At 42.1% G+C, this 27,778-nt stretch overlaps 1 protein-coding gene across 1 annotated transcript in view; it reads right to left on the bottom strand.

Moving 5' to 3' along the window:
• The window catches only part of LOC120998124 (CD109 antigen-like), a 125,522-nt gene that overhangs the window by 67,949 nt on the left and 29,795 nt on the right, over nucleotides 1–27,778 (bottom strand). The window contains exons 5-12 of the mRNA XM_040428652.1: nucleotides 25,455–25,580; nucleotides 23,300–23,339; nucleotides 22,832–22,919; nucleotides 18,490–18,586; nucleotides 10,377–10,473; nucleotides 3,988–4,094; nucleotides 2,878–3,072; nucleotides 1,322–1,417 (exon numbers count right to left, since the gene is read on the bottom strand). Coding sequence (XP_040284586.1) covers nucleotides 1,322–1,417; nucleotides 2,878–3,072; nucleotides 3,988–4,094; nucleotides 10,377–10,473; nucleotides 18,490–18,586; nucleotides 22,832–22,919; nucleotides 23,300–23,339; nucleotides 25,455–25,580 — 846 coding nt within the window. The remainder of the gene's footprint in view (nucleotides 1–1,321; nucleotides 1,418–2,877; nucleotides 3,073–3,987; nucleotides 4,095–10,376; nucleotides 10,474–18,489; nucleotides 18,587–22,831; nucleotides 22,920–23,299; nucleotides 23,340–25,454; nucleotides 25,581–27,778) is intronic.

The following is a 27,778-nucleotide window of genomic DNA, read 5'->3' as shown; positions in this document are numbered from 1 at the left end:
TAGAGGGACAAGCGTTATTGGAACAAATAATTTCTACTGGTGTGATATACCAGTCCCCCCCCCAAAAAAACTGATTGAAGCGGGGTGTTATATACCAATATACTTTCTTTATAGTGCATTTGGGTACTGTATAGTGCATTTGCACATGCGCGTAAGCGAAAATTATATTGCCGATATTTCGCATTGAAAAAAATAATGAATGGAGATCGCAAATTCGAATAATACATCTGGTATGTCACTGTCCATGTTGTGGGGCTATTTGTGCACTTCTAGTAATTATTTCTTGGCTGCAAATATGAGCTGAAGGTTTTTCAGGTTCGCCTGCCATTAAAATGAATGGGACCCGCGCGAACTTGCGGTTCGCAAACATTTGATCGTGTTCGCACGTTCGCATTCGCGAACCATCCCGGCAGATGTTCGTTCATCACTATTTAGGAGGTCAGAAATAAGGAGCCGTCAGCTGAGCTGCCTGACGGAATAAAGTAAAAATTCAGAGCTTGCTACTAGAAAATCTCAAGGATGTACAATAAAGACCAATTGAAAAAATTATTAAATGAGAATTACTAAAAAGGAGGAATTTATGTTAGTTTTATTCTTTGTTATAACTTGTTGTGCAAAACTCATTTCACTTTCATAATAAAGTTTAACTGCAACATATTGCTGATAATATTAAACGGTAACATTACATTAATATTATTAATCAATAAAATTTAATATTGTGAACTACTGATATTCATAACATGTTCTTATTAGCGCTGTAATTACATTTCATCTTATAACATCTTTGTATTTGTTTTGAATATGAAAACTTAATAAAAATCACTCTTAAAAGAAAAAAGATTTTTAGCTCAAAATGAGTACAATGCAATCATAAAAAATGTTCATAGCCTTTAAAGCTACCTGCCAGTTCACAATAGGCATGTCACAGTAAATACATACCATAGTTAAAATGTCTGGCACCCTGCTTTGTAATTGTTCATCTGACTCCAGTCCAATCTTCCTTTCTGTGAAATTCCCACCAACTTTAGACTTCTTAATGCATAGTGTGCTTTGCTAGACACCAAACTCAAGAGGCACCATGCACAGAGTATTCTGAGAAGCTGGTGGCCATTTGACAGCTGAGGGTGCTGAGAATCTGAGGGATTATTACCAAGCAGTGGACCAGGTATTTTAATTATGGATTACGCGTGCATTTTTTATTAACTGGAGGGTTGCATTAAAAAAAAGAATCCCTTCAACTTTTTGAAGCATACAGAGAAAGGGGAAATAACTTACTAGACATATCACAAATAACCATACGCTTCTTTATAACTTCAATTACCTTTAAAACAGTTTCTGATATTTGCAGATTGATAAAATCATTCAGCCCAGATGACTTGGAAAAGTAGAACTTTTGACTGCTGTTCTGGTAATAAACCTACGTGAAAAGTATTACTTATTATTTGCATATATTAGGCAGAGAGCATTCTAATACAAAGGAAAGGTTTCACATAGCACTTCCAGATACAGTCCTGATCAAAAGTTTAAGACCACTTGAAAAATGGCAAAAAATCATATTTAGCATGGCTAGATCTTAACAAGGTTCCAAGTAGAGCTTCAACATGCAACAAGAAGAAATGGCAGTGAGACAAAACATTTTTTGAGCATTCAATTTAATGAAAACAACGAATAAACTGAAACAGGCTGTTTTTCAGCTGATCAAAAGTTTAGGACCACACCTCCAAAAAAAAACGAAACCCCCCCCAAAACAGAAATACAACTTCCAAACATGAACTCAGTAATGAATAGCTCCGCAGTTATTGTTTATCACTTCCAAAATTTGTTTCGGCATGCTTGATGCAAGCGTTTCCATGAAGTTAGTGGGAACATTTCTCCAAGTGGTGAAGACGGCTGTACAAAGGCCATCTATTGTCTGGATTTTTGTAAACTTCCCTTGCCATCAATCCCCAAAAGTTCTCAATTGGATTTAGATCAGGGGAACACACAGAATGGGCCAAAAGAGTGATGTTATTCTCCTGGAAGAAGTCCCTTGTCCTGCGGGCATTGTGTACTGTAGCGTTGTCCTGTTGAAAAACCCAGTCGTTACCACACAGACGAGGGCCCTCAGTCATGAGGAATGCTCTCTGTAACATCTGGACATAGCCAGCGGCCGTTTGACGCCCCTGCACTTCCTGAAGCTTCATTGTTCCACTGAAGGAAAAAGCACCCCAGACCATTATGGCGCCCCCTCCACTGTGGCGCGTAGAAAACATCTCAGGTGGGATCTGCTTGTCATGCCAGTAATGTTGGAAACCATCAGGACCATCAAGGTTAAATTTTTTCTATAACCCTCAGGATCATTTAAGAAATTCCAAATGACTGTCTTACTGCGTCCCACCTCAGCAGCGATGGCGCGCTGTGAGAGACCCTGCTTATGAAGTTCAACAACCCGACCATGTTCAAAAAGGGAGAGTTTTTTTGCCTTTGCCTTCACAACGTGTGACTACCTGACAGAAAATGACAATGAATCCACATCTTTGAACAGATTTGGCCTTTTAAAGGCATGTGGTCCTAAACTTTTGATCAGCTGAAAAACAGCCTGTTTCAGTTTAATCGCTATTTTCAATTAATTGAATGCTCAAAAAATGTTTTGTCTCACTCTCATTTCTTATTGTTGCATGTTGAAGCTCTACTTGGAACCTTGTTAAGATCCAACAATGTAAAATATGATTTTTTGCCATTTTTCAAGTGGTCTTAAACTTTTGACTGTATATAGCACAGCACCTTCCAAGTGAATGAGCCGCTGAGCTGCAATACCATATACATGTTATGGACAAGAGTGGTGCTGTCTCTGGAACCCCTTCAAGTTCTACAAGAAATATTTGTCTTTCTACTCACCACAGCTTGTAAGATTTGGGTTGACTGAAGAATAGGAATTTGTATGGCAATAATGGCAGATTCTAGATTAGTGTAATTTTGCAGTGTGTCATTCAGAGTTACATAGTCTCCTGTAAGCTGTATTATTCTTACAGAAACCACTTTACTCTTTTCCTCCTTAGTTAAGTTCTCATTGTCAAACCTTTGTATCTCAACCTGAAAAACAAATCAAAAGGCAAACAGACATTATGATAATAATATAAATTGTTGTGGCATCATCGAGGACAGCATTTCCTGAATGTCACCATTTAGAAATTTTCTGAAACAAGTAGAACTCCATGACTCCGGACAAAAGCTGTGAGAGTGGGCTATGTACATACAAATTCTATACTGATCTAAATTGTGCGTTTAGATTTAGTCTGGGTGGAATCCACATTGGTGGCTTCTGTCTATTCAACTGGCAGTCAGATCTAAAAATGTTCTCAGAGGTGTAAATAAAAATTAGAGGATTATATTCTATAAAACCCACAATGAATACAAGAAAACAAAATGGCACATAAAAAATGAGCTTCAGCAAGCAATAGATCTATAGGGGTACATTTATTAAACTGTAAAATTAAAAATGTTCCCTATCTCTGTCCCTACACATTAGCAAAAAAATTAAAATTAAAAATTGCCAGTTATACTTGAACTATATACAAGCATACAGTTGAAATTTTTACTGCTTACCACTAGGGGCCCAGCTGAGCTGATATTGAGGATATATCCTGAGGATAGGTCATCAATACAAAAAAGGGAACAACCTCTTTAACACACAAATTTGCTTTGGTGAGGTTTTTTTTTTACCACAAAATCACAGTTCACACAGCCATTTTAGAAAAAAAAAACACCACTAAAATAGACCAAAAAAATGCATGAGCTTATTCAATTTTTTTTAATGGTAAAAAAAATGCCAGTCAAAATTCATGTGTGTAGGAGCCCTAACTGTGAGAAGAATACAAGTTCAGTGCTTAGTGCCCTCTCTTACCCAGAGCCCTATAGCAGTGGCATGGTCCACTTTAATGGTAGTTATATCATTGTTCTTGACAATAAAATTAAATCCAATAGTTAAACAATGGCAATGTACAGTACCTTGAATGTGAAATTTTCCCCAGGTATAAATTGTGGCTGGTCAAGAAATATGAGTTGGTATTCTTCATACACTGTTGGTACATTAGCTGAGTCATTGACAACAACACCTGTACAAAAGCATGAGCGACAATTAATTACACCAGTTTTGGACTTTAGGAATATTTTTTTTATTTGTTATCTCCATATCTGAAAAGGCATAATGTTTTTGATTTGCCCATTGATATAGCCATATGAGGGCTTATTTTTTGCAGGATCAGCATTTTTTTTTATGCCACCATTTTGTTGTTTTGTGTCGCTGCATTCAAAGACCTGGAACATTTTTATTTTTCCTTATACAGTAGTAGTATGTGATTAGCATTGATTGTGCCATGTTAGGAGTTAAATGGTTGGAATCTGCGTTATCAACAGCTTTTGGACTACTTTGACTACTAGTAGCATGGACCTATAGCTAGAGCAGAATATTAAAGGGGCTGTCTCACTTCAGCAACTGGCCTTTCCACGTATAGAAAAAGTTAATACAAGCCACTTACTAATGTATTGTTATTATCCATATTGCTTCCTTTCCTGGCTACACTCATTTTTCCATCATATTATACTATTTCTCATTTTTATGGTTATGATCACCTTGCAATCCACTATAAGTGGCCATTAGTGATGAACGAGCTTACCAAAAATTAAATTTGGCTGCTTCGCCGAATTTCACAAAGAGATTTGATTTGTTATGAATTACTTTGTCATGAATCGCATTCTATTGTATGTAGTAGGTGCAATGATGGGGAACGGTGATAGCACTGTCCCCCATTATTGAACCCCTTAGATGATGCGTTCATGATCGTTGCATCTGACATTAAAATGTAGGCTTTTCAGCGGTTAATCAGGGTTAAAAAAAAAAAAGCATACTCATCTTATCCATTTGCTCGCAGAGAGCAAACCCTGGCCACCCTGATTGAAGAAACTGTGTGAACCCTGGTGCGATTTCTTCAATCTAGATAGCCGTGACGGCCTCTCTCGAGCAAATGAATGAGGTGAGTAATTTTTTTTTTTTAACCGGCATTTCAAGAAAAATAGATTTATTACTACAAAGCACAACGAAATTCGGATCGAAATCAATTCATTTGACTTTGATTCGCTCACCACTAGCGGCTGTGCTTGCACACTATAGGAAAAAGTGCCATCCTATGTGCACTCCTATGGTCCCGGCCACCAGAGAGGCCATTGCTTTTTTTCTATAGTGTGCAAGCATGGCCACCAGTGCTGGATTGTAGGGTGGTCGTAACCATGGAAACAGGAAGTATATAATGGGATGGAAAAATGGATCAAGCCAGTAAAGGAGGCAATATGGACAATCACAATACATTAGTAAGTGCCTTGTATTAACTTTCTCTACATGATAAATGCCATTTGCTGAAGTGAGAAAACCCCTTTTTAGCGGACAGATCTGCTTTGACAATCTTTGTGTCCTGCTATAAACATGGCAGAGATGGAAGGCTCCTGCTGTAGCCAAGTTTTCTTACAGCTAACACAGTATAATAAGGAGGTAGGGGGAGTGACTGCTCTCATGGTATACAAACATCCCCTAATAAATCAATAAACTTCAGAAATACGTCAGGATAGTGATTTCCTAGAGAGAGACTCCTACTGATTGGCCCACTATTTTCAGGGGAAGATAATATCCGATAGGGCAGGGTTCCTCAACTCCAGTGCTCAGAACCCTCCTGCCGGTCATGATTTAAAGGAGTTAAAGTTAATACAAGGCACTTACTAATGTATTGTGATTGTCCATATTGCTTCCTTGGTTGGCTGGATTCATTTTTCCATCACATGGAAACGAGCAGTGTATAATGCGGTGGAAAAATGAATTTAGCCAGCAAAGAAGGCAATATGGACAATCACAATACATTAGTAAGTGCCCTGTATTATTAACTTTCTCTACATTATAAATGCCACTTGCTGAAGTGACGAAACCCCTTTAAGGATTTCCTTAGTATTGGGCAGGTGATATTAGTTTCGCCACAGGTATTCATTCTATGGTATATTCTCAAATCATGACCAGCAGGTGGGCCCTGAGGACTCTAGCTGAGGAACCCTGCAAGAGGGTGATACTAAGTAATTAAAGAGTTCAACCAATTACACCTGTTTGAAGGTTCAGGAGTTTCAATAGGCATCACCACTGCACCTTAGGACTGGCCATTAATTTTACCAGCATAGGCACCTGCCAGTGATTTTTGGCTGAGGCCTTTTGCAGTTCCCAATGCACGGGCAGGGCCGGTTTTAGACAAAATGTGAACCTGGGCAAAATCAAAAGTGGGGCCCCAAATCTTGTAATAAATTACTAACAACACAGTTATATTCTGTCGATTCCCTCAGAGATTTACACCCCGTAAAGCTCATCACAAAGTTCTTCACCCTCATGGCCCCAGAATATGCCACATGCCCCCTCCACTCACAGTAATGAGCTCCCCTCACTCACGGCATCTCAGGGTGTTAAAAACTGGAAGAGTGGGATTCCTCTTCAGGCGCGCTTTTCCCCAGAAGAGATCAGGGAAAGCACCCTGTTCTAAAAATGAGCCGCAGCCTGTACTAGGCTTCCAGGCTGATTGTTAGTATATCCCAGTTCAGGCCACTAGATGGCAGCACTGAACTGTGATATAGTGATTCCTATACAGAATAATGAAGCAATTTACAACTGATGATTGTAAGTTGTGGTCCACTTGGGGGACTTAACAAAAAGTTTAAAAAAAGTTTAAAAAAAAGTTTAGAAAATATAAAAATTAAAATCACCCCCATTCCCCAAAATAAAAAAACAAAAGAAATAGCATTATGGGCATTGCCACATGCGAAAACGCCCATACTATTAAAATATTTTTAAAAAGTTAGCCCATATGGTGAAAAAAATTGAAAAAGGCCGATTCTTGTTTTTTTCATCACTTTATCTCCCAAGAAAATTGAATAAAAAGTGATCAGGTCATACACAACCCAAAATGGTATTGTCAAAAACGACAGATCATCCCGCAAAAAATGAGACCCCACACATCTCCGTGGAGGGTCATAATATGACGATGAAAAAAAAATATATAACTTTTTACAAAGTGAGTCCTGATGAGGCTTAGCTTGCTGCAGTGAGTGGGCCTATAGAGGTCCTGAGCAGGGGTGCTGTTAGGGTTGCCACCTTTCCCAACAAATAATACTGGTTACTCAAGTTAAAAAGGTTGATGTGGGTTAATAAGGGTGTTATTTGATCATATTTTACGTTTTGTTCCATTTTTTTTCTCAATAAAATAAATTTTTCACTCTTGGGAACACCCTGTGTATTTAAGTTTTATTCAGCCTCTATCTTTACAAAGTTTCTGGGGGGATTTGAACCCACATACTTCTATATTAAAGGCAAGATCTTTAACCACTGGGCTATAAAGCTCAATGCTAAATCATTGCTGAAAAACCTCAAAGAGGTGTCTCTTAGGCTACTTTCACACTAGCGTTCGGGTGTCCGTTCGTGAGCTCCGTTTGAAGGGGCTCACGAGCAGTCCTGAACGCATCCGTCTGGCCCTAATGCATTCTCAATGGAGGCGGATCCACTGAGAATGCATCCGCCTGCCAGCGCTCAGCCTCCGCTCCGCTCAGTGAGCGGACACCCGAAACGCTGCTTGCAGCGTTCAGGTGTCCGCCTGGCCGTGCGGAGGCGAGCGGATCCGTCCAGACTTATAATGGAAGTCAATGGGGACGGATCCGCTTGAAGATGACACCATATGGCTCAATCTTCAAGCGGATCCGTTCCCTATTGACTTTCAATGTAAAGTCTGAACGGATCCGCTCAGGCTACTTTCACACTTAGAAAATTTTCTAAGTTTTAATGCAGACGGATCCGTTCTGAACGGATGCGAACGTCTGCATTATAGGAGCGGATCCGTCTGATGAAACATCAGACGGATCCGCTCCGAACGCTAGTGTGAAAGTAGCCTTATATAAATGATTTATATAAGAGAAACTTCTATGAGGTTTTTCAGCAATGCCTTAGCATTAAGCAATATAGCCCAGTGGTTAAGGTTCTTGCCTTTAATGCGTATGGTTGTGAGCTTGAATCCCCACAGAACCATTTAAAAAATAGAGTCTAAAATAGATTTATATACAGAGGGTGTCCCTAAGCATAATGACCATGCTTGGGAATACCCCTTTCATCTTAATAATACTGACTCCATATATGGACACATCCATATATGGAGTCAGAGCAGGGACTCCTAAGCCTGGAAATTCCCCACTCTGGAGTCCTGACTGTTCAACCTTCTGCAGACTAAAGCAGGATCGGGGCGCTGGGCATTTGTCCAGTTTTCCGGCCCTGTGCACGGGCAACATCCATGCGCTTTCCGCAGACGGATGCAGGCCCATTCAACTTGACTAGGTACGTGACCCGTCCACACCGCAAAAAAAACAGAACGTGTTCCATATTTCTTCAAATTTTTTTATTTTTAGGGAAAAAATAGCATTTAATTCATATTAATTTTTCTTTTGTATGTTTTTATGTAATTCTCTGCACAACTAAAATTAGATTTTCAAATAATTTTAGGGGTTGTAATGATTAAGGGAATAATACAAATAGATATTTTCATTTTATATATTAGTGCTGTATTATTTTGTTATTTTTTATTCAAATATTCATGAAAATTCAGCTTTTTTCATGTACTCTATTTTACAAAACTTGAATTCAAGAGGACTTTATATAAGAAACTTTGTAATATTTCTAATTAGGGAAAACTCCATTTAATGAGCCACTGCCCCACTAAACCCCCATGCCCCTCCTCTCCCCTGCACTAATCATTCACTCTCAATTCACATTAAAGATCTGTCTTGGGTGATAAGATGAATTATCAGCTCATTGAGAACTCTGGATACATGCTACCTGTATAAGATGGAGCCTACAGAAGGGAGAGTGGTGAAAATGACATATAATGGTTATTATACCTAAAACAACAGTTTTGCTTTAAAGCGTACCAGGGTTTTCAAAACAAGTTTACATAATAGCTGTGCTTATTTGTACAATCATAACTGCGAAGGACTCTTTTTTGGGCTTCTCCAATGTCCTTTTCAGCCATATTATTCCTCTCTTCAGCTGCACAGATAGATGGATTTCTCTTACAAGCAGGGGTCATCTACCTTCTGTGGAATCGGCCACCACTGTACTGCTGTGACATCCTTTCCCTTACTTATCACTATTTTTGTTTTCAACACCAGAGCTCACAGAATAGATAAAGAGGGGGGGAATCACACTTACAGATACACAGAATACTCCTATAATCTTTAAAAGACGTGTAGAAGCAGTTATTTTATCAGCCTCAGAAGCTTAGCTAGCTCTGACATGGCCCCATCTCCTGTGAGCTGTCTTCTGTGTCTCTGTTACTAAGGATGGATCTTGCCTGACAACAGGCAGGTGGAAGTGAGACCCCTACTGTCCTTGAATTTACAGGGTTTTTTTCAGGTGGATGCAGGCATAATTTTAAATAATTTGATTTGATTTCATATGGGTTTTTTGTGGGATATTTTTAATAGCACCATTGTGCACTAAAAAAAACGGATGGAAAAAATTACAATGTTTTTATTGTTTTTACCATGTATAAATGTCATGTTAACTTTAATCTGCTGGTCAGTAATATTACCATGATATCATATCTACATAGTCTACAATTTTTCCACAATAACAGCGGGTTTAACAAAAATTACTTGTTTTTGTCGCCACATTTTGAGAGCTACTTTTCAACTTTTCTAACTATTTTCTAAGGGTACTTTCCCACTAGCGACAGGATGGATCCGACAGGCTGTTCACCCTGTAGGATCCGTCCTGCCGCTATTTCGCCGTGCCGCCGAACTGCCGCTCTGTCCCCATTGACTATAATGGGGACAGGGGTGGAGCTCTGGTACAGCACGGCAGTGCGCGGTGAGAGGCCGCCAGACTAAAAAGTCGGACATGCAGTACTTTTAGTCCGGCGGCCTCTCGCCGTGCACTGCCTTGTTGCGCCAGAGCTCCGCCGTCCGTCCCCGTTATAGTCAATGGGGACAGAGCAACAGTCCGGCGGCACAGCAAAATAGCGGCAGGATGGATCCGTCCTGCCGCTAGTGTGAAAGTAGCCTAAGTAATAAAAAAAATTGTAATGCGAAAACATATTGTGTTTTTTTCCTGTGTATTTTTAATATATGTGAGCATTTTGTTTAACTTTTTTTTTACTTCTTTTTTAAAATTCCTACTAGTGCATTCAACCTAATGATCACCTTACTACTTCAATGATATAATGCAATATAGGATCGAATTTCTCTGATTTCAGCCATTGCAGCAGAGGGTCAGCTGTAATGTACCATTTTCTAGTTCAGTATATTTATACTGATTATTAAAATGAACATACCTGTTAAATTTTCAGTTACTGAGGCTTCTAGAGTCACAGGTCCCCATAAATTTTGAAATTCTGTATATGCAAAACTGAAGTTTGCAGACCCCGAGATCTTTGAAATGAAAAAAAGTCCATTAATATTTTTAGTAACTAGACTGTTAAAGGGTTGTCCTGCCATATCAGCATATTACCTATCCACAGTACACTGATAGCAAACTGGGCCAGTTTCAGCCACTGTTCTAATCTGCCTGGCAAAAGCTGTGGAAATCTGGGTACACAGCATATCTTCTTAATACTACAATTTCCCCTCCCTTTTGGTATCGGGAAAATATTCCCTCATTTTGCTTTAATAGCGTGGTTCTATTTCCATCAGTGATTGTGAGCCAAAACCAACACTTGGATGCTACATAAAGATAAGGTATAATGGAAAGATTGGCACCTATTGAGGCACATTTACAAACCCCGGCATTTTCATGCCACGCTGGCGTAGTTTTTAGTCAACATGTATGCCTTCCTTCCAGGTGGCTTAATCGGCGTGAGGAGACTTATAGGCCATACACGCTCCTTTGGAATTCTGTGAAGAAAGGGATTCAAATGAGCTCCTAACAAGCTCTGCCTCTGATGCCACCAGATGTAAGGCATCTATCCTATAAGTCAATGTCCAACCCTTTACACAGGCCTTGATACATAACTCGGATATTAAGAGCTTGTTAAGAGCTCATTTCCATCACTTTCTTCCCAGAATTCCAGAGGCATATAAGTCTCCTCACACCGATTAAGGCACTCTCTCCCCAAGGAAAGATAGTACCCCCCCAAATCCTAACTTAGGCCCCTCACCCAGTTAAAGGGTTTCTGTCATGAGAAATATCGTTATGTAGCTGACTGACATTAGCGATGTGCTAATGTCAGCAGTACATAACAGTATGCTTTATAACTCACTGCCTGCAGCTGTTCTCTTAAAATAAAGACTTAAAAAATATGCTAATGAGCCTCTAGGTGCTATTAGGTTGTTGCTTCAGCACCTAGAGGCTCGGTCTACGCACCCTTTGGCACGCCCAGGTCCAGTTGATTGACTTTCGAGTTCTCCTCATCGTCCTGTAAATCCCGCACCTGCGCCGTCCCGTTTAGTATTCGGCGCAGGTGCAGGGAGTGAAGGACGCGCTCCTGCTGCCGGCTTCCTTCCTTCAGTGCAGGCGCATAAATCACATGTAGACTGCGAATTGTTTCCCTGCAAAAATTGACCTGCACTACAGATTTCCAAATCCGCAGCATGTCAATTATGTTTGCGGTTTTAGCTGCGGATTTCACCCTTTTCAATGGAAGGTGAGTTCTATGGCAAAACTGCATTTATTCCACACCAAAATCTGTAATTAGAAATTGTGGATTTTGCGGATTTTGGTGCGGATATGCTGCCAAAATGCACGTAAATCGCACAGAAATTTGTGCGGATCTTATGTGCGTTGACCTGCGCCAGTGTGCAGGTACACTCAGGCCTCTTTCCCACGAGCGATACAGAGTATGTCAGGATGCGTTCAGGGTGCATTCAGTGAAACTCACACCATTTCGCAAGCAAGTTCAGTCAGTTTTGTCTGCAATTGTGTCAGGAGCATTGCTAGGTTAAAACATTCGGGGCCTGGGCCCCTGATGTTTTGTTTCAGGCCCCGAATATCCTGCCTGCCAGCTAGATACAACTGTATTGCCGTCCTCAGGATGGCAGTGATGTTATTTATATGGGACTGTATGTTGATGGAGACTGTGGGAGGGAGTGACGTTATTTACAAGGGGCTGAATGTTACAGGGGTCTGAGGGAGGGAGTGATGTTATTTACATGGGACTGAATGTTGAGGGGGCGATGTTATTTACATGGGACTGTATGTTAAAGGTGGCTGGTGGGGGAGGGGATGATGTTATTTACATGGAACTGAATGTTGAGGGGGTGATGTTTACATGGAATTGCATGTTGGAGGTGGCTGGGGAGGGGGTGATATTATTTACTCGGGATGTATGTTAACCACCTCAGCCCCCAGTGCTTAAACACCCTGAAAGACCAGGCCACTTTTTACACTTCTGACCTACACTACTTTCACCGTTTATTGCTCGGTCATGCAACTTACCACCCAAATGAATTTTACCTCCTTTTCTTCTCACTAATAGAGCTTTCATTTGGTGGTATTTCATTGCTGCTGACATTTTTACTTTTTTTGTTATTAATCGAAATTTAACGATTTTTTTGAAAAAAAATGACATTTTTCACTTTCAGTTGTAAAATTTTGCAAAAAAAACGACATCCATATATAAATTTTGCTCTAAATTTATTGTTCTACATGTCTTTGATAAAAAAAAAATGTTTGGGTAAAAAAAAAAAATGGTTTGGGTAAAAGTTATAGCGTTTACAAACTATGGTACAAAAATGTGAATTTCCGCTTTTTGAAGCAGCTCTGACTTTCTGAGCACCTGTCATGTTTCCTGAGGTTCTACAATGCCCAGACAGTACAAACACCCCACAAATGACCCCATTTCGGAAAGTACACACCCTAAGGTATTCGCTGATGGGCATAGTGAGTTCATAGAACTTTTTATTTTTTGTCACAAGTTAGCGGAAAATGATGATTTTTTTTTTTTTTTTTCTTACAAAGTCTCATATTCCACTAACTTGTGACAAAAAATAAAAACTTCTATGAACTCACTATGCCCATCACGAAATACCTTGGGGTCTCTTCTTTCCAAAATGGGGTCACTTGTGGGGTGGTTATACTGCCCTGGCATTCTAGGGGCCCAAATGTGTGGTAAGGAGTTTGAAATCAAATTCTGTAAAAAATGACCTGTGAAATCCGAAAGGTGCTCTTTGGAATATGGGCCCCTTTGCCCACCTAGGCTGCAAAAAAGTGTCACACATCTGGTATCTCCGTACTCAGGAGAAGGTGGGGAATGTGTTTTGGGGTGTCATTTTACATATACCCATGCTGGGTGAGAGAAATATCTTGGTCAAATGCCAACTTTGTATAAAAAAATGGGAAAAGTTGTCTTTTGCCAAGATATTTCTCTCACCCAGCATGGGTATATGTAAAATGACACCCTAAAACACATTCCCCAACTTCTCCTGAGTACGGAGATACCAGATGTGTGACACTTTTTTGCAGCCTAGGTGGGCAAAGGGGCCCATATTCCAAAGAGCACCTTTTGGATTTCACAGGTCATTTTTTACAGAATTTGATTTCAAACTCCTTACCACACATTTGGGCCCCTAGAATGCCAGGGCAGTATAACTACCCCACAAGTGACCACATTTTGGAAAGAAGAGACCCCAAGGTATTCGCTGATGGGCATAGTGAGTTCATGGAAGTTTTTATTTTTTGTCACAAGTTAGTGGAATATGAGACTTTGTATGAAAAAAAAAAAAAAAAAATCAGCATTTTCCACTAACTTGTGACAAAAAATAAAAAATTCTAGGAACTCGCCATGCCCCTCACGGAATACCTTGGGGTGTCTTCTTTCCAAAATGGGGTCACTTGTGGGGTAGTTATACTGCCCTGGCATTTTCCAGGGGCCCTAATGTGTGGTAAGTAGGTAAATGACCTGTGAAATCCTAAAGGTGCTCTTTGGAATATGGGCCCCTTTGCCCACCTAGGCTGCAAAAAAGTGTCACACATGTGGTATCGCCGTATTCAGGAGAAGTTGGGGAATGTGTTTTGGGGTGTCATTTTACATATACCCTTGCTGGGTGAGAGAAATATCTTGACAAAAGACAACTTTTCCCATTTTTTTATACAAAGTTGGCATTTGACCAAGATATTTCTCTCACCCAGCATGGGTATATGTAAAATGACACCCCAAAACACATTCCCCAACTTCTCCTGAGTACGGCGATACCAGATGTGTGACACTTTTTCGCAGCCTAGATGCGCAAAGGTGCCCAAATTCCTTTTAGGAGGGCATTTTTAGACATTTGGATACCAGACTTTTTCTCACGCTTTGGGGCCCCTAGAATGCCAGGGCAGTATAAATACCCCACATGTGACCCCATTTTGGAAAGAAGACACCCCAAGGTATTCAATGAGGGGCATGGCGAGTTCATAGAATTTTTTTTTTTTTGGCACAAGTTAGCGGAAATTGATATTTTTAATTTTTTTCTCACAAAGTCTCCCGTTCCGCTAACTTGGGACAAAAATTTCAATCTTTCATGGACTCAATATGCCCCTCACGGAATACCTGGGGGTGTCTTCTTTCCGAAATGGGGTCACATGTGGGGTATTTATACTGCCCTGGCATTCTAGGGGCCCTAAAGCGTGAGAAGAAGTCTGGAATATAAATGTCTAAAAAATTTTACGCATTTGGATTCCGTGAGGGGTATGGGGAGTTCATGTGAGATTTTATTTTTTGACACAAGTTAGTGGAATATGAGACTTTGTAAGAAAAAAAAAAAATAATTCCGCTAACTTGGGCCAAAAAAATGTCTGAATGGAGCCTTACAGAGGGGTGATCAATGACAGGGGTGTGATCAATGACAGGGGGGTGATCAATGACAGGGGGGTGATCAGGGAGTCTATATGGGGTGATCACCACAGTCATTGATCATGCCCCTGTAAGGCTTCATTCAGACGTCCGGATGCGTTTTGCGGATCCGATCCATCTATCAGTGCATCCGTAAAAATCATGCAGACATCTGAATGGAGCTTTACAGGGGGGTGATCAATGACAGGGGTGTAATCAATGACAGGGGGGTGATCAGGGAGTCTATATGGGGTGATCACCACAGTCATTGATCACGCCCCTGTAAGGCTTCATTCAGACGTCCGTATGTGTTTTGCGGATCCGATCCATCTATCAGTGCATCCGTAAAAATCATGCGGACATCTGAATGGAGCTTTACAGGGGGGTGATCAATGACAGGGGTGTAATCAATGACAGGGGGGTGATCAGGGAGTCTATATGGGGTGATCACCACAGTCATTGATCATGCCCCTGTAAGGCTTCATTCAGACGTCCGGATGCGTTTTGCGGATCCGATCCATCTATCAGTGCATCCGTAAAAATCATGCGGACATCTGAATGGAGCTTTACAGGGGGGTGATCAGGGAGTCTATATGGGGTGATCACCACAGTCATTGATCATGCCCCTGTAAGGCTTCATTCAGACGTCCGGATGCGTTTTGCGGATCCGATCCATCTATCAGTGGATCCGTAAAAATCATGCGGACGTCTGAATGGAGCTTTACAGGGGGGTAATCAATGACAGGGGGGTAATCAATGACAGGGGGGTGATCAGGGAGTCTATATGGGGTGATCACCACAGTCATTGATCACGCCCCTGTAAGGCTTCATTCAGACGTCCGGATGCGTTTTGCGGATCCGATCCATCTATCAGTGGATCCGTAAAAATCATGCGGACGTCTGAATGGAGCTTTACAGGGGGGTGATCAATGACAGGGGGGAAATCAATGACAGGGGGGTGATCAGGGAGTCTATATGGGGTGATCAGGGGTGATCAGGGGCTAATAAGGGGTTAATAAGTGACGGGGGGGGGTGTGGTGTAGTGTAGTGTAGTGGTGCTTGGTGCTACTTTACTGAGCTACCTGTGTCCTCTGGTGGTCGATCTAAACAAAGGGGACCACCAGAGGACCAGGTAGCAGGTATATTAGACGCTGTTATCAAAACAGCGTCTAATATACCTGTTAGGGGTTAAAAAAAACACATCTCCAGCCTGCCAGCGAACGATCGCCGCTGGCAGGCTGGAGATCAACTCTCTTACCTTCCGTTCCTGTGAGCGCGCGCGCCTGTGTGCGCGCGTTCACAGGAAATCTCGCGTCTCGCGAGATGATGCGTATATGCATCCAGGCGGAATGAATCAACCACCTCCAGGACGCGTCAGTGCGTACAGCGGTCCGGAGGTGGTTAAAGGCGGCTGGGGAGGAGGTGATGTTATTTACATGGGACTGTATTTTGGAGGGGGCTGTAGATATAGAGGGAAGTTATTTACATGGGACTGTATATTGGAGGAGGGTGGAGTGATGGTGTGATGTTATTTACATGGGACTCTATGGCAGTATGGTGGGAGGGAGGAATATAACTACAGGGGACACTGAAAATCCAGGGGACATTATAGGCATTCTTATTACTACTGGGGTCTCTATAGGAGGGACTTATAGATCTGCCTTATTTCTACTAAGAGCACTATGGGGGGCCTTATTACTACTGAGGGGTCTGTAGAGGGCTTTATAACATACTGGGGGAACAATAGGGGGCCTTATTTATCCTGGTGGCTCTGTGAGGGTATTATTAATACTAAAGGGCTCTTCAACTAATGGGGGCACTCTTGGGGAGCGTTATCATGGTTGGGGGCACTGTAGGGGGCAGTATTACTAATGGTGGCATTCTTGGGGAGCATTATCACTGTTGGGGGCACTGTAGGGGGCAGTATTACTAATGAAGACATTCTAGAAGGGAATTACTATTGGTGGAACTGGGAGGAGCACTACTACTATGGGGGGCACTATCACTATGGGGGGCACTAATGTTTCTTCAGGATAGTATTTGGGGGTATTGGGGGGCCCATCGAGCAGCAGGATAACACTGTGGGGACTTCAGGTTGGGAGATGATGATAGAAAAGTGAGGAAGCCAAGATGTCTGTGTGTCACACTCTACAGAGACGAGGCACGGCTGAGAGAACGCATTGCACCCGCCCTGAATCCTGACCTATTCATTTCTATGGGGCTGTGCACACGAGCGGTGATTTTCACGCATCACTTGTGCGTTGCGTGAAAATCGCAGCATGCTCTATATTGTGCGTTTTCCACGCAATGCAGGCCCCATAGAAGTGAATGGGGCTGCGTGAAAATCGCAAGCATTTTCAGGACGGATCCGTTTGGTTCGGCACGGCCAGGCGGACACCAAAACGACTTTTTTTTTCATGTCCATGGATCCTCCAAAAATCAAGGAAGACCCACGGACGAAAAAACGGTCACAGATCACGGACCTACGAACCCTGTTTTTGCGGACCTTAAAAAAAAACGGTTGTGTGCAGGAGGCCTTACTCAAATCCGATGGTATATTCTAACATAGAGGCCTTCCCATGGTGATGGGGACGCTTCAAGGTAAAATATACTATCGGATTGGAGAAAACTCCGATCCGATGGTATATTAATAGGGAGTCCTGACTTTACATTGAAAGTCAATGGGGGACGGATCCGTTTACAATTGCACCAGATTGTGTCAATGTAAATGGATTCCGTCCCCATTGACTTACATTGTAAGTCAGGACGGATCCCTTCGGCTCCGCACCGCCAGGCGGACACCAAAACGCACACGGACGCCTTCAGTGTTTTGCGGACCGCAAAACACACAATGGTCGTGTGCATGAGGCCTTATTCACTGAATGTAGGATATCGCTCCTCAAGCGATACTGTCACGGCTGTATGTGAGCAACTAGAGCATACACAGAAAATAGAGCCACTGACCGGACCCAAACTAGGGAGGATAAAGGGTGACCCCTGTCAGACCCTCAAAGCTCTCCCTATGCTGCTAAGCACATACCCGGATCCTAATGGTGGAACGAGGCATGCCCGCGTACCTAAGACTGATGACCACTGTAACCCCTACAATAGTGGAAGGGGCACAGCCACCGGTGCCCTGCTCAGTATATGGAGGGAACCGTGGTCGCCTCGGATCCGGTCAGAAAACAAACAGATACACTACAATGTCTGCACACTTAGCTGAAGGAGCTGCAGCAGCAGAGAAGACGGATCCAAAGACAGGTGGCAATATCCGGAGTACTTGCTGCAGCAGAACACAGGTCCAGTGAAATGATAGCATACAAGTGAAGATACTCAAGCAAGAGCTACAACTCAAATGAGAAATATAATCCACACTCTACAAAAGGAGGAGGGGTGATTTAAAGGCAGAGAAATCAAACATAGGAGGAACAGCTGGGAGGAAGGAAACAGAAAGTAATGACCTCATCCCAGGGGCGGAGAAACAGAGCAGTGAGAACTCCTCCAAGCTCTGGTAGTGACATCATCACAGGGGTGGAGAAACAGAGCTGTGAGAACGTCTCAAAGCTCTGGTAGTGACAGATACTCAGGTCTGTTATTATATCTATAGGATATAAATTGATCTAATAAAAACACTTACCTCATAAATTTTGTCAATTCCCTTAACAAAAAAATCAGATCCATATGACTTCAATGATACTTTTACACTGCCATTTACAGGTGTGCTATGAAAGTACCTAAGAGAGATTATATGCACAGATGATAAATTACTTTTTTTTAAGATAATGGTGGTCATTTACAAAGACTGCCTTTTTACGCCGGTCTTCATTTCCCCTTTGTGATGGTGGAGTATGAGCATAATTTATGATGAGGCATGCACCTCATCATAAATTAGGTGCACCTCCGGCAGTCTAGTGAGCACCCCAGCCTCTTCAAACAGCTGATTGGTGGGGGTGCTGGGACTTAGACCTCTGCATATCTGATATTGAGGAACTCTCCTCAAGATAAGCCATTAAATGGGTTTTCCGGCATTTTTCTACTGATGAACTCTCCTCAGGATAGGTCATCAGTATCTGATCAGTGGGGGTCGGATACCCAGGACCCCTGCCGATCAGCAGTTTGAAAAGGCACCGGCATTCAATGCTTACCAAGCACAGCGTTGTACATTGCATAGTGGCTGTTCTTGGTATCGCGCTCTGCCCCATTCACGTCAATGGGGCTGGACACGATACCAAGCATAGCCGCTATACAATGTATGGTGCTGTGCCTGGTAAACACAGAGAAGGCTGCGGCGCTCACAGGAGGTTTTCAGTAGTAAAATCCTGGAAAAATCCCTTTAATATTATACTCTTTGAAAACCTTATTTAAAGGGGTTATGCCACAAAAAATATTCTACATTTTTCAAACTAGCACCTAGATCTGAATACTTTTGTCATTGCATGTATTTAAAAATTTAGCATAGCCACTGAGCTATTCACTAAAATGTGTCTGTATAGCACCATCTGCTGTTTGTTCTGTTCCTTATTTCTCAGTCCACTTCACTGAGGTGGTCACACGTGCTCAGTTTAAATCTTCAACTGCCACCAGTCATATCTTCTTTTAGAAGCTGTGGCAGTTACAGGGAGAGAGCTACAGAAAAAAAGACATGCCCCTCAGCTGTGATAGGGGGAGAGATGCAGTCTGAAATAAATCTAGCAGAACAATTGGAGCAATGAATGGGGAAATCTCTGGATCCATGTGAGGTACAGGGCTGGTTTTAGCTTTGTTAGAGATTGTCATGTACCATATGATGTCTGATTTTCATTCTCTACATCAGGCATGCTCAACCTGCGGCCCTCCAGCTGTTGCAAAACTATACAACTCCGAGCATGCCCGAACAGCCTACAGCTATCAGCCTACAGCAGGGCATTGTGGGAGTTGTAGTTTTACACCAGCTGGAGGGCTGCAGGTTGAGCATGCCTGCACTACATCAATTATGGCATAACCCCTTTAGGTTCCTCAGTAGATACCAAAATTCTTCAGAACACTGTACATGTATTACCTTCTTTTGTTGTTTTTTTACCAGAGCTCCACTACATAAGAGGAGGCCTCCACCACCCACGATCCCTACCTAGCCCATTTTCTTGTCCCTAACAGTCACTATTTAACCTGATTCCCAATCAGCTCCTTCCTGACCGGCACTTGCTGGGTCTTTAAAGATGCTGCCCACTTGCAAGTGCCATAGCCGCCAAGTGCCTAATGTCTTCGATCAGCGATAAGACAGATCATAGACATTTAACCCTTCAGATGCTGTGGTAAAATGTGACCACAGCATCTAAAAGTTAAAAAACCTGGGAACAGGTGTTCCCGGGCCTGCAACGGCTCCCCTAGCGGCGATCAGGGGAGCCATTCACTGTCTGTGGCAGCGCCCATACTATTAAAATATAAAAATACGGCAAATGGTGTAACAGAAATAAAATGGCCCACTCACGTTGTTTGGTCACTTCACTTCCCCAAAAATTTTTTATAATAAGTGATCAAAATGTCATACACACCCTAAAATAATATCTGTGAAAAGTACAGATAGCCCTGCAAAAAATTAGCCCTCAAACATCTCAGTACACATAGCTACAAAGAAGTTATAGGGGTTAGATTATATTTTTTTCAGCCTCCCACTTTGTCAGTAATATTAAATGGTGCCATTAGAAATTGCAACTTGTCTCACAAAAAAATAAGCCTTCATTCAGCTTATGTGAGCTGAAAAATAAAAAAGCTATGGCGCTGGGAAGGTGGGAGTAAAAAAAAAACTAAAACAGAAAGGCAAATAAAAATGAAAAATGGCCTGGAGCTAAAAGGTTTAAATGGTTAGTGTAAACACTGCTTACCTATGGGACCCCCACCTCACAGGAAAATAGAGGTTTCCCTGATGGCTGTTTAGCAATCCAATCTAGAAGACACGTGTATAGCTTTTCTGTCAAATTCTAAGGCCCCATTCAGACGAGCAAGTTGCACACACCAGACTTGCAGCGTGAGTATGAGACAGCTCTCGTCATGAACTCCCAGCAATGACAGGGTCGCATAGCATTATATTGATTTATGATGCTATGTAACTCTTAGAGTTCTGGGATGTATTGGATAACACTGACAGCATTATGTCAGTGTTAGGCCTCATGCACACGACCGTTGTTGTGTTCCGTTCCGCAAAATGGGGTTCCGTTGTTCCGTGATCCGTTTCCGTTTTTGCTTCCGTGTGTCTTCCTTTATTTTTGGAGGACCACCAGACATAAAGCAATGTAAAAAAAAGTCTAAGACAGGTTTGCCATGCAAATGATAGGAAAAAAAACGGACGCGGACTACAATCTTGTGTGCCTCCGCGTTTTTTAGCGGTCCCATTAACTTGAATGGGGCCGCAAACTGTTTTCCGCGAAAATAATAGGACAGGTTACATTTTTTTGACGGACTGGAACCACGGATCACGGACACGGATGGCAAACGGTGCATTAGCCTAGTTTTCAACGGACCTATTGAAAGTCAATGGGTCCGCAGAAAATCACGAAAAACGGCGCAACGGACAAGGAATAAAAAAATGGTCGTGTGCATAAGGCCTTATCCAGTACATTCCAAAACTCTAAGGCCTCTTTCACACGGGAGTTGCGGGAAAATGTGCGTTTTTGTAATGCGTTTTGCACTCGCGTGAGAAAAATCGCGTGTGTTTGGTACCCAAACCCGAACTTCTTCACAGAAGTTCGGGCTTGGGATCGGTGTTCTGTAAATAGTATTATTTTCCCTTATAACATGGTTATAAGGGAAAATAATAGCATTCTGAATACAGAATGCATAGTACAATAGCGCTGGAGGGGTTAAAAAAAAAAAAATTAACTCACCTTAGTCCACTTGTTCGCGGCCCGGCATCTCCTTCTGGCTTCATCTGATCTCTGTGCAGCAACAGGACCTGTGGTGACGTCATTCCGGTCATCACATGGTACGTCACATGATCTTTTACCATGGTGATTCACCATGGTAAAAGATCATGTGACGTACCATGTGATGACCGGAGTGACGTCATCAAAGGTCCTTGACCTATAATTAATGCTCACCACAGGTCCTATTCAGTAAAGGGGACAGAAGGAGATGCCGACATCGCGATCAAGTGGATTAAGGTGAGTTAAATGATTTTTTATTTTTTTTAACCCCTCCAGCGCTGTTTTACTTTGCATTCTGTATTCAGAATGCTATTATTTTCCCTTATAACCATGTTATAAGGGAAAATAATAATGATCGGGTCTCCATTCCGATCGTCTCCTAGCAAGCATGCGTGAAAATCGCACCGCATCCGCACTTGCTTGCGGATGCTTGCGATTTTCACGCAACCCCATTCACTTCTATGGGGCCTGCGTTGCGTGAAAAACGCAGAATATAGAGCATGCTGCGATTTTCACGCAACGCATAAGTGATGCGTGAAAATCACCACTCATCTGAACAGCCCCATAGAAATGAATGGGTCGGTATTCAGTGCGGGTGCAATGCGTTCAACTCACGCATCGCATCCGCGCGGAATACTCGCCCGTGTGAAAGGGGCCTAAGGGTTACATTGCATCATAAATCAATATAATGCTATGCGACCTCATCAGTGCTGGGAGGTCAGGACGGGTACTGCCGCATACTCACGCTGCGAGTCCAGAGAGTGGAACTCCCTCGTCTAAAAGCGGCCTAAGGAAATCAATTGCATGGCATTCTCTGTCCTGTTCCTTACTGTAGCATCAAAGTCATGCTGGCCCTCGTACACATTACATGCCTCACCAATGTTACTGAGGTAGACAGAGAATTAAGGAAAATAAAAAACAGATATATAGAAAGAGATTTTATTGAATAGCTCAGTGGCTATACTAACTTTCTAAATACATGGGATTTCAGACCTAGGTGCTGATTTGAAAAATGTAGAATAGTTTTTGTGGGTCAATCCTTTTAAAAGGTTGATGGCAGATTAGCAGATAATGACTTACTTTGCTATCACAGTACCACTTAGGTTGAGTTGCCTTGGAACAATGTAGAACGATGGGACATCCAGGGTTACATAAAATTTTGGTTCAACTGTAAGATTATAAAATAAGGCAAAATTATAGAATGTAGACTATAAAGCAAGCAAAACAATAGTTATTTTACTCCATCGGAATTGGACTATTATTTCCATGACCCATGCATGGTATCTCAGTATTGAAATTAATGAGAGTTAAGGAGACACACAAATCCTTTTTTAATCCATCACAAATTATTACTTCTGTTGCATATACGTACTTCCCATTAAAGGTCAGTTATTAGGACTTGAATTAAAATGACTATGCAACACTCTCTGACATGAATCCAGAAACATCTAATCCATTGAAATGACTTAGGCCAAACACTGCCACAGGCCCAGCTCTAGCAGTAATAAGTTGTAGAGACCTAATTTCTGTAAAAATGCATTCACCTACCATAGTCAATAACAGAAAAGTACACATTTGTCATAGCGCCCTAAAAAGGATAAGAACACGGATATCAATAAAAATTGAAAATATGTTGTGATTCAAGTTTAAATAATAATTTTCACACTTACCAGTTTAGCAGCATTTTGTGCAGTGCACTATATTTATATACGTTGGGACAAAACAATACTGAAAGGGGTTGTGCCAAGTCTGAAAGTTATCCCATATCCACAGGAGATAGCAGAGTATGATGTTCGGCTGGGCATTTTCCGTACAAAACTAATGGATTGGTAGGGCACAGACTCAACCTGCTGCTCCATCATCATTACTGGGAGTGGTGGGGCCCCCAGCAGGTAAGAACCCCACCAATCAGTTAACCCCTAGGATAGGGGATAGATATCTTTCAAACTTGGCACAACCCCTAAAAGGTACAGTAATACATTTACCTATGCAAAGTTATGTATACATATAGACAAAGGAACCCAAAAATAAACAGTAGACCAGAAATAGTCCTCATTCTAGTTATGCTCCATCTCTAAAAGCCATAAGGCTCTACTTTTCGTTTTCTTCTCTCGATAAGTTCACAGCATACGCATAAGAGGTTTCATTACTGTAATAGCCATGACACTATATAAACTCTCTACTGGAGGAAGTTGTGAATGGTGAGTGGAAACCTGTCCGCTGTCTTTGCCCTTAAGTTGCCACCATGCCATATTACACGACCTGATAATGTTTCTTTACATGCTCCTCTATGCTAGTCCGTTCTAGCCTATTCACAGAAATGGCTTCTTACAAGGCTATACGTTAATTACTGTATAATAACCTTCTGGGAAGTATCAAGATTATGAACAGTCACACAGTCAGTGGTCTAAAATCCACTTCTTCTGGCTTGATTGACATTTCACCAGCAGCCTGCATCAGGATGATGTCAGGAGGAGGGTTGTTGTTGAGTGCTCACTATGCGACTGTTTCTGATCTGGACACCACACAGATGACTGTTCTATAGAACCTACAGTGTGCAGCATACTATAAAGTCATTTCTGCAATTTGACTGCAATACATTGAAACATTATCAGGTATTGTAATAAGGCATGGTGGTGGTTGAGTGTGAAAAAGCTGACAGGTTCCATTTAGTTTATAGTTACATAGTTAGACACAAGTTTGAGTTCAACTTTTAGCATTAGCCAGTATCGGCCAGCACTGCCTCTTGTGGTAGGGCATTCCATCATTTGATTGCTTTAAAGGGTTTCTGTCACCCCGCAAAACTCATTTTTTTTTTTTTGGATAGTTAGATTCCTCATAGTGCGATATAGGAGAATATAATGCTCTTACTTACTTTCATTCTTTATAAAACGAAGTTTTATAATATGTAAATGAGGGCTCTACCAGCAAGTAGGGCGTCTACTTGCTGGTAGCTGCTGCAGAAATCCGCCCCCTCGCCGTGTTGATTGACAGGGCCAGCCGTGATCTCCTCCTCCGGCCGGCCCTGTCAGTAATTCAAAAATCGCGCGCCTCGCGTCATTCGGCGCAGGCGCTCTGAGATGAGGAGGCTCGTATCCTCAGCACTCCCTCAGTGCGCCTGCGCCGATGACATCACCGAAAGAGAAGACGTCATCGGCGCAGGCGCACTGAGGGAGTGCTGAGGATACGAGCCGAATGACGCGAGGCGCGCGATTTTTGAATTACTGACAGGGCCGGCCGGAGGAGGAGATCACGGCTGGCCCTGTCAATCAACACGGCGAGGGGGCGGATTTCTGCAGCAGCTACCAGCAAGTAGACGCCCTACTTGCTGGAAGAGCCCTCATTTACATATTATAAAAGTTCGTTTTATAAAGAATCGGCCGCATGAAAGTAAGTAAGAGCATTATATTCTCCTATATCGCACTATGAGGAATCTAACTATCCAAAAAAAAAAAAAGAGTTTTGCGGGGTGACAGAAACCCTTTAACTGCAAAGAACCCTTTCCTCTGTTTCCACTTTGTACAGATCTTGGAATGAATAAACCATGTACCAGTTCTTTGTATTGACCACACAAGTATTTTTATATCCAAATGAAGTCACTTCTAAAGTGTCTAATTTTTTAATAATAAAAGGATTAGTGAGAACATACATGAATACATATGGTTCAGTACATACCTATTAGCATGTGAGATAAATTACTTACATCACATGTTGCTTGTATGGACCAAGAACCCAGAATGGGGTTCTTAGACAGTGTAAACTCCGTTGATACAACCCCTAGGTCTGACTTCATGCTCAGGCTCTGTCGCACAATGTTAAACCTAGGATCCTATAATAATAGAGATTTTAATGATTACATTTTATCTGTTAAATCATCTGATTTGATGCCCTATATGTCATTTCTTTACTGATACTGTACATCAAATCACTACTATGATATCAAGTTGTGTGACAGAGACATGCTCATGCCTTACATATGTATGTATGTATTTAGAAGAAGAAAGTGTGGACATCATAGATTGAAGGAAAGGGATGTGAACCTTAGACAAAACCCTTTACATAAAAAACTGGCGGTGAGTTCCCCTTTGACAGAAAGATTTAAACATATCAAGACGGGTCCTGGAGAAAAATACTGGTCAGTCTGAAAGACTTGGAATGGGCACTGGTGGCTATGTACAGTGCCAGGAGCATCGGTTTAGCAATAGGACTAATTGCCCACAATCTGGTCAAAGATCATTAGAGACTCTGGCTGGGGGAATCAGCATGTGCTGTGAATGGAGGAATAAGGGAATGGGGTAGATTTATTAAAAACTGTTGAAAGGGAAAACTGGCTTAGTTGCCCATAGCAACCAATCAGATTCCACCTTACATTTTTCAGAGCTCCTTTGGAAAATAATGTAAAAAGAAGAATATGATTGGTAGTAATGGGTAACTAACCCAGTTTTCCCTTGAACCAGTTTTGATAAATCTCCACTGTGTCTTGTGTCACCGTGCTGGTTTACTGCAGCTAAGCTCCCACTGAACGCCCCATTCTGAGGATAGGTCATTAGAATCAGGACCCTGAGAGACCCCTTTAAAGTATTCTATAGTGCCGAGTACCACTAATAACCACAATAATTAACCACCGTGAAGGGAGATAACCACGAGGATGCATGTTTCTGCAGTACCTTTGTCTGGGGGGGCTTATTAGTGGTACTTTTGCTTTGTGCTATAGGATGCTTTTGGTATGCCATTCCGCTTGCAATTTTATGTGTCCTTTCAGGGTATAAATAAACTGGGAGGGATTTTCTCTGCTTTTGAAAATACTGACAATTTTTGTGAATTTCATGTGATACCTACATGCAACACTTGCTTCTTACGGTGTCTTCACTTTAGTGGTATTAGTACAGAAATAGGTACCGTAGTATACTGGAATTATACTGGTATTTTAATTATACTTACCATCATTGCTAGGTGTACCCCAGTGTTGCTGCTTTACTATGTAATACTAATTTTTAAAGGGAATCTGTAACCAGGATAATCGCTATTGAAGTAAAGAAATTGCCTAATAGCACTTAGTACCTTATTTCCACATGTGCCTTTGTTTCAGCAACTGAAACAATCCAGTTTATTTGGTATACAAATGAGCCAGTAAGGTACCCAGAGGAGCATTATTCTCGCATGAAGGAGCCCAGGCACGCCTCCTGATAGCGCCCAAGCCTGACTTCATGCAGTGCCCAAGGGCGCCTCCTCTCTGCTCTCACGATGCCCCCTGCCACAGTGTGTTCACCCACCTCCCTCCTACATCACATTCAAGCCATAACTTCACTCCACTTTTGTCACGGTCCCTCCTGTGAGAGAGGTGAGAAGATCGGATAGACTTGCTGCACGTAAGGCTATCTGACAGGTCTCTCTGTTTTCCTTTATGTATGTTGTTGTTTAGCAGGATCTTACTTCTCCTCAGGTGCTGCTCGCTATCAGTGATAGGGCTCTATTTAGATCCACCTCACACTGCTGACCATGCGGTTGATAGTTTATGCTTGGAGTTGCTAGTGTTTGTTTGTCTTGGATCTCCTGTTTCTCCATACATCTCTAAGCTAAGTACTTGTTGCCTTCGCTGTTTCTTATTATCTGGAGTGTGTTGTTTCTAGGCCTCAGAGAGACGCAGGTTCCTTCATTCTGGAAGGAACCAGCTGTCTCATCCCCTGCTACCTATCCTAGGGCTTGTCAGTTTTAGCAGGGCTTTAGGTATCCGGTGTATGAGTATTTCTACCATCAGGATCTGCTCATACTGGCAGGAGTTAGGGAAAGGCCTAGGGATTACTAGGAGGTCACCATCCCTCTTCCTTAGCTTTTGAGGCCTAGATTGTTGTCTATTCGTTGTGGTGTGTATTTGGTGTTTTCCCTTCCCATTAACCTGTGACATCTTTTCCCTGCTGCATCTTGTCTAAATCTTGCGCATGGCAGAGCTGAACACTGCCTGCGCCTGCACACATCTTGTCCCACTGAGGGCATCAGCCTCAACTCTACAACTGAGTATGTCCCAAG

This window comes from Bufo bufo, chromosome 4 (assembly GCF_905171765.1).
Source record: "Bufo bufo chromosome 4, aBufBuf1.1, whole genome shotgun sequence".
In the NCBI taxonomy this organism is placed as follows: Eukaryota; Metazoa; Chordata; class Amphibia; order Anura; family Bufonidae; genus Bufo; species Bufo bufo.
Note: the sequence above shows the minus strand (reverse complement) of the source record. Positions and strands in the feature narration are given on the sequence as shown.